The sequence below is a fragment of the Orbicella faveolata genome, unplaced genomic scaffold, assembly GCF_042242905.1.
Source record: "Orbicella faveolata isolate gen_17 unplaced genomic scaffold, um_ofav_v1 contig_15, whole genome shotgun sequence".
Lineage (NCBI taxonomy): Eukaryota > Metazoa > Cnidaria > Anthozoa > Scleractinia > Merulinidae > Orbicella > Orbicella faveolata.
This window is the reverse complement of record NW_028301542.1, coordinates 6,021,414-6,040,196: the sequence shown is the minus strand read 5'-3', so window position 1 is coordinate 6,040,196 and position 18,783 is coordinate 6,021,414. Positions and strand designations below refer to the sequence as shown.

The following is an 18,783-nucleotide window of genomic DNA, read 5'->3' as shown; positions in this document are numbered from 1 at the left end:
CCGTGGTTGATTCTTTTCACAGTGCCGTCATGGTTTCCGACTTTTTAAAGACCTTTCTCTGAATTTGTGTTTCTAGAAGTCGGAGAGTGAATGTTTTTGTTTTTTCTCGCTAAGTGAAGATTTATGGCCCCAGGCTAAAACTGCGTAGGAGTACAGGAAGAATGTTTATTTATTTTCACGCAAAAAGTCTATTTAAAGGAAGTTTCTGGTCAAATTTAATCCCCTAGTGAGGTTTTTTTTTACGACACGATCAGGGATAGGGCAAAAGGGGTTATCTCTTACTCTAATGGCATCCAGTACCTTCACGTATTATGTTACCGGCCACGCGCGTTGCGTGGGGTTTTTCGTGGAGAATGAAAATGCGGCGAAATTTGAAAACGGAGGTTTCACTCTCAAAATGTCTTTCAATGTTTTCCGTCCACACTACGCCGGAGGAATTTAAAAACGTAACAATCACTGGTTATTTTGGATTTGTGTTTGAGGAAAACTCGGTCAGGAAAATCACATGAATATGGTGACGCAATCGTTTTCGAAAAGCTCTGTTTTCAAAATATTTTCCGTCCACACGAAAACGAAAAGCCGGCGTTTTCCTCCGGTTTGAAGAGCGTTTTCGAAAAGCTCGGTTTTCGTGACGGATTAGTGTGGACGGTAGACCTAACCGTAGAAACAAAGCTGCCGGTTTTCAAATGTCTCCTGCGTGTTAAGTGGACGGGGCCTAAAGCCATTTGGGATGTGATGGCTATAGACCCTGATAAGATTTCTAAAATCGGGAGAGATCTAAAATTAAAAATAATGTTGGGATTTCACTTTACTTCGAAAATCAGTCATACTTGCATACTTATATAAGGAGCCAACGTTTAATTTCTCCTCTAAGTATCGCTACAAATAACTACAAGAAAGCATGAGAAGATACAAGTTGATACGTGCGGGTCCGGAAGGGAAGAGTTGTTTTCATAACTTCCAGCTAATGTGAACTGGCAAGTTTCCCAGTCTCGCCCTGTTTCAGTTTCACTCACTGTCTCCTTTGCCTGAATGTTTGCTCGCCGTCACAAATTAATTATGCAGGTCAAAAACAGTCAAGGGTTTAAGCCAGTGTTCCCCTTGTTTTCAGAACAACAGATATATTGTAGGGTTTTTCAAACCAGTAGAACAACCAGGTGAATCGTAGCCATGTTTATTAGGTCTGCTCCGTTTTCGATCCGATGTAGTGTGGACAGAGAACGTTTGATGCGTTTTCAAAGTGAAACCTCCGTTTTTGGACGGGCCTCACAAACTCGCCTCTGCCATTAATTCAAATTGCGGAATCTAGTTATCTTTGAATCCTCCAACACCTGCCAGCCTACAGTGTTTGTCTTGGCAGAAAAGACAGGAACTACTTGAAGAAACGTGTTAATGGCTCAGAAATTTTCCGGCGGTGTTCCAAACGGGGATGAAAGAAATGTCGCCGAAGGTATACGGGAGATTTCCGACAAAACGTTTCCGTACCGGAAACATATCACACTCTGAATTCAAGCCTCAAAGGAAGTTGATCACCGAACAAATTGGAATGTTGTCCGCCGGTAGAAATCTTAGACTCAAATTAATTCTCTCACTAGCTTTTAAACGCATCGCATATGTGTTCATTTGCCTACAGGATACTTCAGATAACCAAACATTAAAATGATTGGCAATTTCAGTTCAGTTAAACTTCCTAAGCCTCACTCGATCTTTTGGATTTCGCCGCAAAATTTCAATGTGCATTGCCATCGTTTTCGACTTCATAAAGACCTCTCTGCATAATCTGTATTTGTTCGATAGAAAAACGTCTAAATGTTGAAACATCCGGTGGGTTTTGACTGATTTTTCTCGCTAAGTGAAGTTTCATTGCCCCAGACGCTCCTATCATACTGCGTAGGAGTATAGGAGGACTTTTTTTATTTGTTTTCACGTCCAAAATTCAATAAAAAGGAAGCTTCTGCTCAAATTTAATCTCCTAGTGAGTTTTTTTTTTATGACGCGATCAGAGATAAGGCAAGTAGGGTCATCCCTTACTCTTGTGCCACCCAGTTCCATCGCGGATAATGTTACACCACGCGCGTTGCGTAGGGGTTTTTCGTGCAGAATGAAAATGCATCTAAAGCCCCGCACTACGCGGAATAAATTTGAAAACGGAGGTTTTACTCTGAAAACGCATCAGATGTTTTCCGTCCACGCTACGCCGGAGGAATTTAAAAACGCAACAATCACCGGTTATTTTGGGCGGGGGAATCACATGGTTAGGGGAATCAAATGATCCCAATTAATTTAAAAGTGTTCGTAAAATTTGGCCTTTGCTCGAATTACTCGCAGAAATTAGATGAGTGCTCGCTTGCTCGTGCTCGCAAAATTTTTTGCAACTGCTCGTATACTCAGATTCTCGTTAAAATACGCTCGATTTCCGTATGGCAAAACTGGGAAACATGCTTTCTCGTTTTGCTGACGTTTTATTGAACCTGACGCACTTAAGAGTTTTTCGCGAAAGGCACCCGCAAAAGTAGAAAGTCATCTAGAGACATGAAGACATGAGGAATATTACTAATACTATTTTACCTTCAGAGCTTGTCAGATCTGTATGGTTTCAATTGGTTAAATCCTATAAGCCTCCAAATGAAGCTTCATTGCGTTGAATCATTTTCAGTCAATCAGCGGGAAACCAGTTTGCCAATCAAAGAAATCGAAAACTCGGAATGCTTGTTAAACTCAGAATGCCACGTTGTGTACATTTCCTAAGAATAAGACCAAAAAAAAATTCTTCCATGTCACAACACTTCAAAGTCTGGTAGTTTTTAACTTCTTCTTGTGGGTTGTTCACAGAGTCGGGTTAGAAAACTTTAGATCACCTTGAATGTCCACCCACTGAAGCTCGCTGAATCACGTGAAGCTACGTGACGTAATTTGCCATCAAACAAGGCATAATTGGATGTAAGCTGCTGGGATTGTTGGAACGGGATTACGCCCATTGTCCTGTTTTGGAGGTGTCAGCCAGATTACTTGGCGCAAGGCAACGCCATCTGTAATTTTTAAGGTGCTCGCTGCTCGCAACACAAATTTGGTCACTGCTCGTCAGTCGCAAAAATAAACGCACGGCTCGCTTGCTCCCAACCTGGGGGGTACTCCCTCAGATGGGCTATATAGGTATGTACAGCGCCAAAGGGTACAGTTTTTCGGCTCGGAGTTGGTCATAAATAGGGTATCGATTTTGGCCAATTTTGGCCTTAAATAGGGTATGGCTTTTGCACTCTAGTCTTGAATTGGGTATGTTTTTTTTAGAGGAAGCTACTTTTTCATCATTATCGATAAGACCATCAACAAAAAGCCCATCATAAATTATTTTTAGAGCAACTGTGCCAGCCGCAACGGTCTTAAATAGGGTATCGAACTTTTGAATGAATAGGGTAGTGAAAATCGCAGATTTTGGTAATAAATAGGGTAAGGGTTTTGGCCTGGGAGCGGGCCGCACACCCCCACCCAATTTTTCTGGGAGTACCTCCCCGGGGCCCCCAAATGCTCGCAAACTGACCAGTCGATACCCCTGTGATTATCGTGACGTCATCGTTTTCGAAAGGCGTTTTCGATCCACACGAAAACTAGCCTCCCGACGCAGACGTTCTTTAGGCTCGTCACGCAAGTAAGCTATCATTGCGTGACGAGCCCAACGATTTTTATTTATTTATTTATTAAGCTTCGGCCTTCTATTACATATAAAGAAAAACAAATAGAAGAGGAAGCAAAAAAAAAACAAAACAAAACAAAACAAAACAAAAAAAAAGACAGACAGCACAACAAAACAAAATGACCAGGGGAGCCGCTACAGCTTATCGTCCCTCCAGGAGGCTGTCGAAAACGAAAGGCCAGGGTTTTCAAATTCCTCCCGTTTTTAGCACGTTTTCGAAAACCTCTGTTTTCGTGACGGATTAGTGAGTACGGTAAGCCTAACCGTAGAAATAAAGCTGTGTTTTCAAATTTCTCCGGCGCAGTGTGGACGCTGCCTCAGATTACGCGGTCCAGAGAGAGTGGCGCCAGAAATGTACGCTGGATGTCGCCCCGCAGTGACCTTTTCGTGTTGTATTTAGCTTGAGAGCAGAATCTTGGCAAAGAGGATGAAATAATTAAGGAAAGCTGAGCCCAAAGGGTCACGTTTAATGTGTCTTCATGGCAAAAAGGACCAATGGAAACAAAAGGGTCTCTAATGATCGACTTCTGAAATGAAAATAAACAGGATGTCATTACATATTTTTGTTTCTGATTACACTGCCGTGGCTCTAATAAATACTTCCCATAAAATTGGCTTTGACACAAGCTTCTCGTTTCTCAAGTGAGCAAGTATTTGGAGTGCCTCTCGGAACAGGTAAGTGTTCTTTTCACCGTAGATTTTGCCGCGTGACTCGTATACTTTTTACACTCATATAGTCCCAAAAGGCGCTTAGTTTCCTTCCGTTTCCAGGCTTTAGCCTTGAACCTCGCGTACGTAAGTTCCTGGGATTTTTCTCTTTCAGCCACATTTCTTTGGGGCACTAGCTAGTTCCGATATATGGAACCTATTGATATGCTGGTGAATCAAGTGTTCGAGTTTGATTGAAATTATTCTATCGTCAAATTTCTATTTATTATTGCTTTAATAGACAGCCTTTAAGGTCCCAGTCCCAGATGGCGCGCTTTCTCCTGGTCGTATTCGTCTTGCTAAGTTCTACATCTGGTAGCCATCTTCATAAAGGTGACGACCTGACCGAAGGTTCTCCTTCTAAAAAGGTATTTTTACTTTGCTGGTAAAAGCTTCTGTTCTCTTCGACTGATCTTCAAAGTATTAGGTTATTGTAGTCTTCCTGAGTAAACAAATAGTTCTTAGTGGATTTATGAAAAAACTGAAACATTTACCAGGTCGTGGATTTCACTGTTCACATCAGCGAGGCTGGAGAAAAATACAACGAGAAGATCGAGGTGGATCCAAACAAGCGAACAGAATTGTTTCAAGTTCCCGCTCATCCTGGAGTGGATCGCAGTGACACCTTACATGACTTCAAACAAGTAAGCTGTCTGATCTGTTTTTCTCTCTCGAGACTGCTTATTCAACTCCAGATTTCTTGTGAGGGGAAAGTAGAAAGTAAAGCATTGTACTGAACAGCAAACAAGAAGTCGTTAGGAAGTTAGTCGGTGACTGCCAAAGTTGATCTTGGCTCGTTTACAAGTCACCGTGTTTATACTAGTCCAATTTTTATCACTTCACCAGTTGGAGAAATCTTTTTGTTCTTTCCCAAATAGAGGCAACTCGAGGCCTTTACTGTCATTTCGTTATTCTTCCTTTCCTTTCATCCAAACATTCTTTACAATCCTGTGACAGTTTTGTTACTTTACACAGTCTAACAATATCTTTCGGCTTTCTTACTTTCGTTAGTTTGTTGCTAATATGCCATACATGTATTCAGTTTTCCTTTCCCCTAAGCTGTCAAGGGATATTTACTGCCAAAGCACGTCCCTTTTACGTTGAAATATAATAACTTATTTTTGTCATCACAGAAACTTACCATCGTGCGATTCCCCGACAGCAAGAATTGCTATGTCTTCCCTCTTCAAAACGAACAATCCGCGCCTAAAAAACTGATCAGAGATCTCGTGGAGGCCAAGCAGGTGAGAACATGAAATTAAAAAAAAAAAAAAAACATTACATGTAAATGGGAACAAACACGTCCTTCATTCCTCTTAGAACTCAGATTCCAGACATGAACATAAACACACCGACACATCAAATTCCTCCGGTTTGAAGAGCGTCTTCGGAAAGCTCTTTTTCCGCCACGGATTAGTGTGGACGGTAGGCCTAACCGTAGTAGAAACAAAGCTGCGTTTTCACATTTTCTCGGCGTAGCGTGGACGCCGCCTTGTGCCTAAATTTACAAGTAACTCACTCACTGAGACAGGACGTTTATTAGGCCTCCAGTACGCGCGAAAAAAAAATTAACACTTATTATTATATGGCAAGGTAGTCTTGAGGTTTAGAAGAATTTTGTTGAATAAATATCAGACTGAAAAGTTTATTTCTTTTAAATCTTATAGTAATATGAATTTGCTGCGGTCTGTCTGTACTGCCACGACCTATGAGACCAATTTCGATTTATTAAAATTCCGCCTAAAACAATAGACCGCAGCACAAGGCTCCGGAGAATAAATACAGAGTTTGTGGGGTTTATTCCCCAGAGCCTCGTGCTGAGGTCTATTGTTTTAGGCTGAATTTTAATATATCGAAATTGGTCTATTAATTTTGATAATAGGTCGAATCTAATTTTTAGCTAATCCTTCAGTCCAAATTGGACCGCATGAAGTCCTATGAAATATACTTACTCAAGCCCTCACCAGGTAAGGCAATGAACGGATTCGACACGAGAGGACATGGTTGACACTTATTTTTTTCCGTTCACTCCATCAGACTGTTATTACAGAGACCAGGCGGGTTGATACCACATGGGTCACTGACAACGAAGTGACTGACCGTGCTGTCCTTGCTGATGAATTAACAGAGTTTTGTGCGCAGTATCGGATATACCACGTGAGAGAGGCGTTAGAGAGTCTGGAAGTGACAGGCATCCGAACAGAAGGTGAGGTGATAGAACTTACTACATCCTTATGCATTCAGAACTCCTCGGTAACACGAGGCTCCCATCTTTACGAGAAACCAGAAACTGCAAGGGACCGCATACGATAAACGCTGCCAACGTAGGATCTACAAGAGATCTGATCAGCCAAAAAAATGTATGAAGACAAACAATAGACTGCAAGACTGATACTACGTGAAAAACGTTTCGAGACACCAACATGACAAGAACCGATAAAGTAGGATCGCAACAGTGGACAGCTGTTTCGCCCTTCTCGGGGCTCGTCAGCACTGTGTAGCGAAGATATGTAACGCCAGCCCAACAGCCAACGCACGTAAATTGCAAAATGACCCGTTCACTAGATCAAGTTCCGTACTTTGAACTCACTTGCACCCCGAAACACGCGTTGCCACATCACGTGTTTCGGGGCGCAAGGAGACAGAGTGTCAAGATTGATGTCTCGAAAAGCAAAAGAATAAATGTGGCTAGACAAGGCCAGCCTAAACATTTAAACATTTATTCTTTTGTAAAATTTAAAGCTCTTTTTGTCGCCAAAATGTTTCGTGATCAGATCGCCAAGCCTTCTTAACTTAACAACGATTTCAAATTGATTCGTTTTGCTTTCGAGGTGTGTCAGAAATTTGAAGCCGTTCTGCGTGAATAGAAATCTTTCCCGAACCTGTCAGATACACACGCTTCGCGCTTGGGCCATAAATCGATGGGGAAAAACTCGGTCCGTAACTTACAGTACGGCCTTCGAACTCGGTTATTAAGAGGTATATGCAAATTGAAGTTAAGGTCAAGTTCAGACGCCGTACTTCACATGAGCCGAATCGAATGCAAATGAGAAAAATCCTCTCTTCAATTCTCCCTCATTAGCATTCGATTCGGCTCATGTGGAGTACGGCGTCTGAACTTGGCCTAACTGACTTGATTCCAAACATTTAAAGAGCTTGCGAAACTGGTGAACTTTGTAAATTGCTTTGTTGCAATATTAAAGAAAACATTGAATTTCAAAAACTGCAAAATTCCCCGAATCGCCTCCCCGTATAGAACTTTGTAGACTAACCCCTAATCCCTCCCCCCCACTCCCCCCCCCCCCCCCGCCCCGCCTCCCGGGAGACAATTTGCATGAATTACTTCTTTGGTTGTTTTACAGGAAGAACAAATCGGGTGCGTAGACAGAGCGGAAGTGGTCTAGAAAATGGTACAGCACTGTGCCCAGGTGGTATGGACCTTAGTGAAGCCAGCGAAGCCTGTTCTGAGCCCAAATTAGACTGCAAGACAGAATACACTTGTGGTAAGATCGTTAAATGTAGAAATGTCACGCGTGAAACAACTAACGTGCGTGACCGGCGTCTCAGAATTGGAAGAATGTTACGTCTCTTCAACCGCAGAGGTTATATGGGTTTTCATCATCGCCTTCGACATCGACGATTTCGCAGGGATTCTCGCAGCCTTTCTCGTCGATCAGTCATTTGTAGGAATGTTCACATCACAAGGAAAGTCACAGTATGTTGCAAGTACATTTGCAGCAAGGCTGAAAATTCTGACAACGAAGGAGCAGAGATTTTTGAAAGGCGTCACATCAGATTTGGTTAATAACAAGGGAACCCTTCGTCATTATATTTCTGTCAACCGTGATTTGGGGCATTCTGGTTTTCATATTTTAGGAGGGCTCGAGGGTAGAAGGGACAACGTGAAATGATCAAGATGGTTGGGGGGGGGGGGGGGGGCGATGTTCTACTATACAGCCTTGAGTCGTGACTGACTATCATAATTAGACATACCAAAAAACAGATGCTGTAGTTTGATTCATGAAAATTGCTTGAACCGTGTGGTCAACAACTAATCTCTGCTCACAATATCGCTGCAATGTAAAGTATGAAAGTAAGGAGAAGATAGGTAACCATCATCTAAGGGAACGTGTCTTGATAGAGAGAAATTAAACGTGTAAGGTGAGAAAATTACCTTGACGCTGTTCTAACCCACAGACTGAAATTGTTTGAGAACCTTTCTTTTTTTAACTTCGTTCTTACTTAAGCAAGCTATGTTTTTATTTTCTTTACATATAAAATGGATGAAAGCGTCAGATTATATTACACGGCTCTCAGGGTTACCCATTTTGTTGTTTTCTTTTTTTCTTAGCTAGATTTCGGCCGGAGCGCGAGCTTCTCTCTCGAACAGCGGCTGGTAATCGAGCCCATCTTTTCTCGAGAACAGTGTCGTGAAGTTATTTCAGCACATCAACGTTGCTTCGCCAGTATCCTTTCTGAGGAAAACGAAACTTGGTTACTGGCAACGAAACCGCCAGCTTTGTTTTGTGTTTCTTAAAGTTATCATTGCCGGCCCATTTCGAGAGATCAAAAGATGAAGTTGCTAATCAATTCATACTTTCTAATGGTAGGATTTGTAGAGCTCATATCTCTTATATAACAAGGTTTTAATTACATGTGTTTTAACAGACCGCTCAAGATCGCTTCAAGCGTGAAACTTGACGAGTAACTGTAGTTTCTATAAAATTTGAATTTATACATTTCTTTCAGTGGTTCTGACACGTTCATCCCACATTTCCCAAAATTAAAAAAAAAGTTTTCAGTGTTCTCTGGGATTCCCCCGAGGTTAAAATCTTAAAAACATCGGCCCACCATATACACTTTTTTTATCTTAAAATCACTGTCGAGGAAGGCAAGTTCTGACTAGGGAAAGATTGACTTTTAAAAATTTTAACGTTGGAAGAACTGCTGGAAAAAAAAATAAACTTTTCGATACTTTTTTTCTTTTCTTTTCTTTTTTTTTTTTTTGTCGTCGTTCAGTTAAGTTAACTTCTAATAGCTAGCAATCACGGAAGTTAGTGGAGGCCTAGTGGCTTCATGGTTAGTGCGCTCGTCTCCGGATTGAGCGGTTTGGGTTAGAGCCCTGGCCGGGGACATTGTGTTGTATTCTTGGGCAAGATACTTAAATTGAATCTCACAGTGCTTCTCTCCACCCAGGTGAAAAAATGGGTACCAGCGCAATTACGAATGCTGGGGGTAACCCTTCGATGGACCAGTATCCCATCCATGGGGGGAGTAGAAATACTCCTAGTCGCTTCATGCTACAGAAACCGGGATAGGCTCCGGTCTGATGGGCCACTTTGCTCTTATGCAGACTTTTACTAAAATTAGCTACCAGATAGAGTTGACCCAATGACGTTCTGTAAGTGTATACATATACATAAACAGAGAGATCAGAGGCATGGTTATAGATGAGAGATCAGACTTGAAGTACTTAGCGCCGGCTAACTCCTTACTTCATAGCATTAACTAAAACTTAAGGTAATGGGCGTTTACATATTTTTCAGAATATGTACGAATCATTCGGCATCTCGAAGTTTATATTAACCATAGGTTAGAGCGACATTGCGTCTATTTCAGCATGTTTTAGTGCCTTTGTTACAAGTAACCGTTGTGTAAATTTTTGTTTTAATAAATGATGCTACGAGAAAAACAAAAGAAAAAGACTTTTGCTTGATTCTTAGTAATAGAAGTGAACTCTCGTGTTCTAAAAGTAAGCTCTAAATAGACTGTACTCTTCGTTTTCGGCCAAACTGCACTTGGAAAATTCGACAACGCTTTAAACAATTGCTCAACACTAAGACGTCAACAAGAATTGAAAATTGTTAGACTGAAAACGTGAGCGTAAACCTGGTGTAAAGGTCACGACAGCTTTAACACATGTAGAGGCATAAAGCTGCTTAAATTAGAAACATACGAAAGCAGCTTTACGCTAGTTTACAAAGCAGTTAAGTTATTTTTCAACAGTTTTGCCGCTGGTGCTGTCTCAATAAAAACTGAGATTCCCAGTTTTTGTTTTAAACAAAGAACCATCTACCCCACCCAATCTAATGATGGGAATTAAGACAATATGAGAACTATGTCTGTTCCAAGTAGGGCCCTTTGTCTCACTTTAGAGGTTGCAAATAGGGATATTTGGTTTTTTGACAGAAAGAGACTGGAGCCAAAAGAGTTGCTATGGCAACAGCACTAAGGATGTCATTTGGTTTCTTTTGTGACGCACATTTGTGGTGCCAAGTTTCAAGAACACTGCTACATTATTTCTAGAGATATTGTTTATTCAGTATTTTACCATTTTTAGTTGCAAACAATATGACGTCATCACTGATCTAATTTGCATAATAGAAAAACGTCAATATCTCTAAAACGGAAAAAGATATTTCAAAAAGAAAAACGCCATTCTTCTGTATTTTGAAAGGCCTTTAAAATAAGCGGAAAATATTTTTCATGTCATACACACTTTAACTTCAGTGTAATGGCGGTGCGTGACATAAAGTTGTGATCTCGTTCATCAAAAGAATATGTATTTATCTCGGGATTCTTATGTTTGCTATATCGGTGTACCATGAAGGTACACCGTGACCAATATAGCGGCTCCATACTGGGCTCTGTAAATTTGTGCGAAATATTCCGACAAATATCTGAAGAGTGTCTTCTTTATTTATCTTCCATAAAGCCGCAATGTTTTGACTTCATCCAGTGAATGGTTTTTGATTTATTATTATTTTTTTAATTCCGTGACATTGAAAACGGTCTATGCAAGGAAAGAAACGGAGTCTCACTGAGCAGTTTTCCTTATTTTCTCCCTTGAGTTCTTGTTCCTTGAAACCTTTCTTCCGCCATGCATGCTATTGTTTATTTAACTCTCTTTTGACAGGCTAAGTTTGACCTGTCGTTGCTTTCCTGTTTACAGTGTCCAGTAAATTGTGACACGATACATTACACGGGTCGCAGATAGAAATAACTTGAAAGACGAAATCGTGACAAATCGTTAATGTACGTACTTAAATGTTTTTCTCAAGCTTTACCAGCCTTTACAAATACTGCCATTGAAATCAAGTTCACTTAGCTTTAAATCTTTGACATATTCGGTTAAAAGTTAACACATTTGCGGCTGCATACGCATGGTTTCTGGCCAAAAATGCGCTAAATTAATATTGTTCGCGTATACCTGGGCCAGAACTACTCTGAAGGAAGGTCAGTTTAGGTCAATTGTGTTGGATGAGGAAGACCTTGTAGCTGTAGTATGTGGCTGTTAAAGCAAGCTCACATTTCTGAAGTAATTAATAATAGCGACCACTTGCACACTATTAATTTCAAGGGCTGTTAACTGATAACTGTGGATTCTGGCAGTTAAAATTTTCAAAAATTAGATGACTCGCTTAAAATTGCTCGTTCTTAGCAGGACGGTCTCAGAAACAGCTGTACCGAAACGTGATCAGAAAAAATCTGTGGGTAGGAGGGTTAATTTAGGTCCATTGTGATGGTTGACTGAAGAAGACCTTGTTTATGTAGTACAGGTATCAAAATAATTCGACAGTTTCCGCGAAAAACTGGCGAAAAAGTTGTCTTTTTCCTATTTGATATTGAAATTCCGGCTACTTGTGATGGATATTGCGGTGAAATACTTATTATAACCGGGTGCACATATATAGTGGCGTCGGAGAGAAGCTAAACCCAAGGCAAGAAAAGTTTCCGGCAACTTGCTGTTTTCGCTAAAAAGAAAGAAAGTATGAAAGGGATTCCTGAAAAAGATATCTCGAAAAACACGATCGCAGGTCGTTGTTTTATCTTGTTTATAAGCTGAAACTTCCGTAAATAATCAAGCACAAAGCACCGAGATCTGAATCCTGTAACTGAGCCGAAGTCTTTGATGTAAGTACTTGAGGCAACAAACGCTATAAAAGAGTGAAACTCTAATTCATAGTAAATCTCTCAAGATGCACTATCGATGAAGAAGCATGCACCTTGTAGATTGACGCTGAAAGCGTTATCTGTGAAGACATGCGGGTAATACGGAAAGAAACGGCTTTTCACTGAGCAATTTTCCTTATTTTCTCCCTTGTCTTGTTCCTTGTGAACTTTCTTCCGCTATGAACACTTTTGTTTATTTCACTCTCTTTTGACAAGCCAAGTTTGACCTGTCGTTGCTGCCTTGTTTACAGTGTCCAGTAAATTGTGACACGATTCATTACAGTTTGCAGATAAAAATGACTTGAATGACGAAATCGTGGCAAAGTCTACACGTGCATGACATTTTTTTTGAAACTAGACCAGTCTTTGTAAATACGACTGAACCCGTGCCATTGAAATCAAGTTTAAATTTAAGACAATTTACGATGCTTAAGGATGGTTTCTGACCGAAAATTCGCCAAACTTTTCCCGGTACCAGTTGTACGTTCAAAAAGGGGGAAGTATACTGGTGCCAGAAATACTCTGAAGGAAGGTCAAGTCAGTAGTGTTGGTTGAGGAAGATCTTGTAGCTGTAGTATGTGGCTACCAAATCAAAGTCACATTCTTTGAATAAAGTTGAGTGCGACTGTTTCACACTGATTTCAAGGGCTGCATAACTGTGGATTCTGGCAGTTTAAACTTTCAGCAATTAAATGACTCGCCAAAAATTGCTCGTTGTAAGTTGTACGGTCAAATACCGAAACGTGGTCAGAAATACTTATTATAACCGGATGCGTATTAATAGTGGCGTCGGAGGGAAGCTAACCCTAAGGCAAGCAAAGTTTCCGGCAACGTGCTGTTTTCGCTAAAAAGAAAAGAAGTATGAAAGGGATTCCTGAATCGGATATCTCGAAAAACACGATCGCAGGTCGTTGTCTGACCTTGTTGATGCTAATACATCCGTAAATAATGAATCCCGTAATGAGGAAGCGTTTGATGTTAGCACGTGAGGCAAAGCCCATAAAATGGTATAAAAAGAGTGCAACTAAAATCTGAAAGGCAGTTAGTAGCTGAAGACTGTGAGCGAAGAGATAGAAAACACTGAAGAAGAAGAAAACCAAGACTTCTTTACAGCCATGTCAAACGTAAGTGTGCAGAGCTGAAATTCACCAATAATTTAAGTCGAATCTTCTCAGTATAGGTTTCTTTCATACATACTTACATGCCATTACTTTCTTTATCACTTTTTTCGATTCGCTCTTTTTCCTCTTCTTCTTTTCACAAAATATGTAGTGGTGAAACAGGACCAAACAGGAAATAACAGCTTACAAGTGTTACTAGAAGCCCCCAATACATTGTTCGATAGCGTGACATAACATTTATTTTTCCGTCCGCGACTCGGATTCTCAGTCAGGAACATCCTAATTACACCAAATCTGTCTTTGGTTTCCTACAACGGAGTCACCTGGACGAAAAATTGTAACCCCTGGCGTTCTATTAAAGGAGCTACGTCACGGTTTGCGCATGGTAAAAAGTTAGGCCTAAATTTATCAAGTTTGTCGTTTGCAATCCATGTGAATCTTCTCCATCCTTAACCATCCTTGTTTCTTAATGGTTTATTATTATATCTTTGGTGTTTTTCTATCTTAGTAAACTATTATTTTCAGGTTTCCTTCAATTTAAAGGTATTTTTGAACGTGGCCAAAATTTCAGGACTGAGCTCCTTTAAGACTAAATTATTCTATTTATTCATTTCTTTTGATAGAAATTATTCGAAACCAAGGTACAAGTGGCGGTGCTATTTCTGGTGATACTTGTCGCGTCAAGTTCATCCACTACAGCTAATCGTATTTGTAAGTGTGCGCAGCAAAGTAAGGATTCTTCCTCTAAAAAGGTATGTTTTCATTTCCGGTTCTTTTTATCGATAACTCTGAGATTCGAAACTAACCTGTGTATGAGAGCCCTCTTCCCGGGTCGCGTAAAAATGTTTCCACTTCCTCTGCGCCCCACTAGCATACTATTTAAACTTATCAGGTAAGCTGTCATTTTTTTTCCACAAGGTCGTGGATTTCACTGTTCACATCAGCGAGGCAGGGAAGAAATACAACGAGACGATCGAGGTGGACCCAAACAAGCGAACAGAATTGTTTGAAGTTCCCGCTCATCCTGGAGTGGATCGCAGTGATGTCTTACACGATTTCAAACAAGTACGTTTTGCTAACTATGTACACAATTCTTTGTGTACGCCTTAGAAAACTATTTTTCCATCTTTTACGTCAATGCTCATTTTATAATTAAACAAACTGATCATACTTGTAATTTCTGTTTTCATACTGGCCCTTTTCGCACGATATAAATTAAGCACTTACCTAAATTTGGCTCAATTTGGTCCAACTACAATTTCTAAAATCGTTTATGGATGAGTGATGGGTGATAGTGGCGAAGTCAAAAGCGAACTGCCCTTGCAGAGGAAATAATTGTTTTAACTGACATTTAAATATCAGCTTTAACCCTTGATAACTGCTGACTTAGTTTCTGTTTGCTTTATGCGTTGCTTTAAATTTACCCTAAGATAACAATTTTAAACCCCAGCTCTGATAGGGTACAAAAGACTTATGCTAGTCAGATCCTATACAAATTTCTCTTATTTTGGCTTATCGCTACAGAATCTGACCATGATGCGATTCCCGGATAAACGAGGAATCTGCACCTGAGAAACTCATAAGAGATCTTGAGAAGGCCAGTGAGGTGAGAACAAGAAATCTATTTTAATAATGTTTCTGTTCAAACTCGTGGAGAATCTTCGTTCGTTCTTATATATTCTTATTCATTCTCTCTTCCATCTTAATTTTCTTACAGGAGATACGTCACGGTTTTCGCATCTTGAAAAGTTTTTCAAGTTCGCCAATCTTCTCCATCGTTAACCATTTTTGCTCCTTTACGGTTTATTATTATCTTCCAGTAAGCTACTATTTGCAGGTTTCATTTAATTTAAAGGCAATTTTGTACATGGCGTAGCCCCTTTAAAAAAAGCTCCAGTCTTTTATTTCTGGCCCATGTCTTGTTTTTAACACGCTCTTCACACTTATTTATTTTCCGTTCATTCCATCAGATGGTTATTACAGAGACCAGGCGGGTTGATACCACGTGGATTATTGGCAGTGAGGTGACTGATCGTTCTGTACTCAGCGATGAGTTAGCGCAATTTTGTGCAAAGTATCAAATATATCACGTGAAAAAGGCTCCGGACTCGCTGGCTGCGACAAGAATCAAAACAGAAGGTGAGAAGATATAGAGAAACATATTTTGTCCCGGCGAAACGCCCATCCATTTTCTTATAAGAAAACCCCGTTAATACGGTCACCCCGTTAATATGGCCAACCACCGCATTCTGAAATCCCAGCCTGTGTAATCTTTTATAATTTTACCCGGTTTATGCGGCCACTCGAATCAATTATGCTCATCTTTCCATTGTTAATATTTTATACGCTGATCAAGTTTCAATTTTTTTTGAAATTATACCCTCCTTCCGGATGCTTATTGAAGAACAGTTGTTTAGACATCCAAATGTAGTAAGTCTGTTAAGATGTCACTCAATTTAGACCAGTCATGAGGTTTGATCCTACCCCGTTAACACGGCCACGGATTTTCATGGCCCGTTGGTGACCGGATTAACGGGGTTCTACTGTTTGGATTCAATTTCTGTCTATATGTCTACTGAGCATGATGTCTTCTCTACGCATGCGCATAGTCGCTAGCTAATGAGGCACTGTAAACATGCAATGCAGAGCCGTAGCCAGGAAAAAACTATGACCGAGGCAATTTCCACTGTTAAATTCTCTTTTTAGGCATTAATGGTGTTTTTAGGGTATTTAGGATGCCTATAAACAACTAGCGCGAAAAACCAATGACTGAGGCAAGTACCTCGGTTTGCTTGTTACCAGGCACGGCACTGCAATGGAGTCAGCAAACAAATTTCTTCTGTATCCGATGACTTTAATTTTCAGACCTCTTCGCCAAATGATTTAATATGTTATTTAAATCTTTTGTTCTTGTACAGAAAATACAAACCGAAAGCGGAGACAGTCAAATGGTATCAATAAATTGTGCTCTGGTGGCATGATCCTCAGTACAGCTTACCAGTATTGTTCCAATCCTAAACTTAAGTGTAGGGTGACCGGCCGGACCTGCTACAAGTACGTAATTTGCGATTTTGGTGGTCCTAACAATCCACTGCCAGCAATTTTCCGGCGACAGCTGACTGTCGTTGCAAACAGCGCGGGCAATCTTTGTCGGCAAGAGCACATTTGGAGAGCAATCGTATGCTCTGAGTATATTTGCAGCTCATTCAATGCACTGCCATTACAATGCCTCGTTAGGATCTAAAAAGCCACTTATTTCAAATAATAAGTGTGAATTAATCTAAAGTGACTTCAATAAGTCCTAGCTTAGATGATGCTTGATCCCTGAAATACTTAAGCGTCTAATTGCTCATTGCTTTCCGGCTAGATTTTTATTGCTTTGTTGCGGGAGTTTGCAAAACTGATTCTTTTTTTCAAATTTCAAACCAATTCTGTTCTGAGAATGTTATTGATTTGTATTCACATTTTTAATTACAAGATCAATATGAAAATTTTACTTATACTGTGTTCATATATTTTCCATAATTCTTTTTTCGGATAATTTGGTTTTCCCTCAAGACGAGAGAAGATCGTAAATTCTCCTAACTAGCAGAACTGAATTAGTTATTAGCAGAAAAGGAGAAGATAGGAGTTGAAATTGGCCATAAGAACTAACCATGAACACATGGCGCGATGTTGATAATGATATCAAACGTGACGTGACTGGCCACCAAACTTTAGATTTGGCCAAGCGAAACAAGATAAAGAACACAAACAATGCTCCCGCTAGTTCGAAGAACGAAAGAAGTGGGGCCGACTAACAAGAACGAATGAAAACGAGTGAGCTTGTTAAATAAAACCGTGCTTAATTAGTGATTGGTGACTAGGATAGTGCTCACACAAATTTAACTCATGGCACTTATCTACAAACTAAACTCATTTCTTGTCGCCCGCTATGGGTGCAAAAATTCACCAGACACACCTTCAAACTGGTTTGTTGTCCAGCCACCTGACGATTGATGCTCATTTTGCGTCACGTGTTCATGCCTAGTTGCGCCTCTGAAAACTGTATATCAAGCCTTTTTGTATTTGTTTAGATCTAAATTATGCTTTGTAGCTAAAGTTTTTTTCTCTCGTTAAATGAGCTAACACGAATGCTTTTATATTTGTGAACTCGATAATGACACTGGCGTACAGAGAGATTGTTAAAATTAGATGTTATAATTGATCAGATGTTAAAATTGACAGTTTTATACCCAGGATCTCTCTACTTTCCGTCCCATGACGCTCTCGGGGCGGGAGGAAGAGAGATCCTGGGAACAAGGTTGGGAAACGGTAATCGAAGTTATTATATGACTTCGTGTAAAGAGAAACAAAGTGACCAATTATCACCATAGGGTCGATTAAGTTTTAAAAGTTGTCTACATATGCATGGCTGCGGCGCATCATTGTTTGTAATAGTCAAACCTGGCTTACCGCAATATGGATGGCCGTTTAAAGAGAGTCCGTATATACGCCTCAGTTTTAGCTGTAAAGTCTATAACTCGCCAGGGCGGGGTTTCCCAAAAGCCAATTATACTAGTTGAGGATAATCGTTAATCAAGGTTTCAATCTCTCTGTATGAAAGTTTTTTTTCCAAAGGTAATGTTTTAGGGTTCCAGATTAACCGTCTTCAAAACTGGAGTACGGGATATAAACTTTGAAAAGATGTATAAAAACCGAGATGTAAACCAGGTCTAACTTAGACTTGCTGACATTGTCGGCTCTATAACTAAATTTTAAATTTTTCGTATTCCAGAAAGGCATGACTTTTATAGACTGTTTTACGACGAGCGATCAAAAGTACAATTTGTACTAGTTTGATTGCAATGTTTCAGTTGTATTGTTAGGATTTGTTGTATCAGTAGTGTCAGTTAAGTTTAAATTTGAATGCAGGTTTTCACTAGTGCATAAACATAAGCAATATTTACGGGCACAGTGAGGTAAGATGTTGATAACTATAGCGACTATTGTTTGGAAAATTTCCTGGCAAAAAGCGGCACTGACTATGTCAGCCTGTTTTGTTTTTGCTTATGCACAAGAGAAGACCAGTCTTAGGTGCCTTCAGGAGCCAAATCGGGGAATCTGTCCCCTATTACGGCTCCTGGTGCCTTTTTATATAATAAGCGCTGTGTAACATTTTGCTTTTAATTATAAAGGATGCCTTATAAGAAAAGACTCTTGTTTGATTGTCAGTGATATAGATGTTAACTCTTGTTCCTAAAAGTAAACTCTAAAGAAACTGTTCTCTTCGTTGTCAGACAAACTGCACTTAGAAAATTCGTTTACATT

At 40.1% G+C, this 18,783-nt stretch overlaps 1 protein-coding gene and 1 pseudogene across 2 annotated transcripts; both read left to right on the top strand.

The window, feature by feature from the left end:
- Positions 1–3,860: 3,860 nt before the first annotated feature.
- LOC110060117 (uncharacterized) lies at positions 3,861–10,102 on the top strand. Its single transcript, XM_020766869.2, has 6 exons — positions 3,861–4,366; positions 4,641–4,767; positions 4,897–5,043; positions 5,533–5,643; positions 6,437–6,605; positions 7,762–10,102. Exons 2-6 carry the CDS (start codon positions 4,666–4,668, stop codon positions 8,202–8,204), a joined length of 972 nt encoding a protein of 323 aa, XP_020622528.1. The 5' UTR covers positions 3,861–4,366; positions 4,641–4,665; the 3' UTR covers positions 8,205–10,102.
- A 150-nt stretch (positions 10,103–10,252) lies between these two features.
- LOC110060110 (uncharacterized) lies at positions 10,253–18,667 on the top strand (annotated as a pseudogene). Its single transcript, XR_016206735.1, has 6 exons — positions 10,253–13,476; positions 14,097–14,225; positions 14,392–14,538; positions 14,998–15,079; positions 15,444–15,612; positions 16,392–18,667. The product of XR_016206735.1 is annotated as an uncharacterized LOC110060110 (transcript).
- The last annotated feature ends 116 nt before the right edge of the window (positions 18,668–18,783 follow it).

Excerpts from the sequence above, each read along its gene's own strand:
- LOC110060117 (XM_020766869.2), top strand. The coding sequence starts at position 4,666 with ATGGCGCGCTTTCTCCTGGTCGTATTCGTCTTGCTAAGTTCTACATCT. Across the intron at positions 4,768-4,896 it reads AAGGTTCTCCTTCTAAAAAG|GTCGTGGATTTCACTGTTCA; the intron begins GTATTTTTACTT and ends AACATTTACCAG. Across the intron at positions 6,606-7,761 it reads GACAGGCATCCGAACAGAAG|GAAGAACAAATCGGGTGCGT; the intron begins GTGAGGTGATAG and ends GTTGTTTTACAG.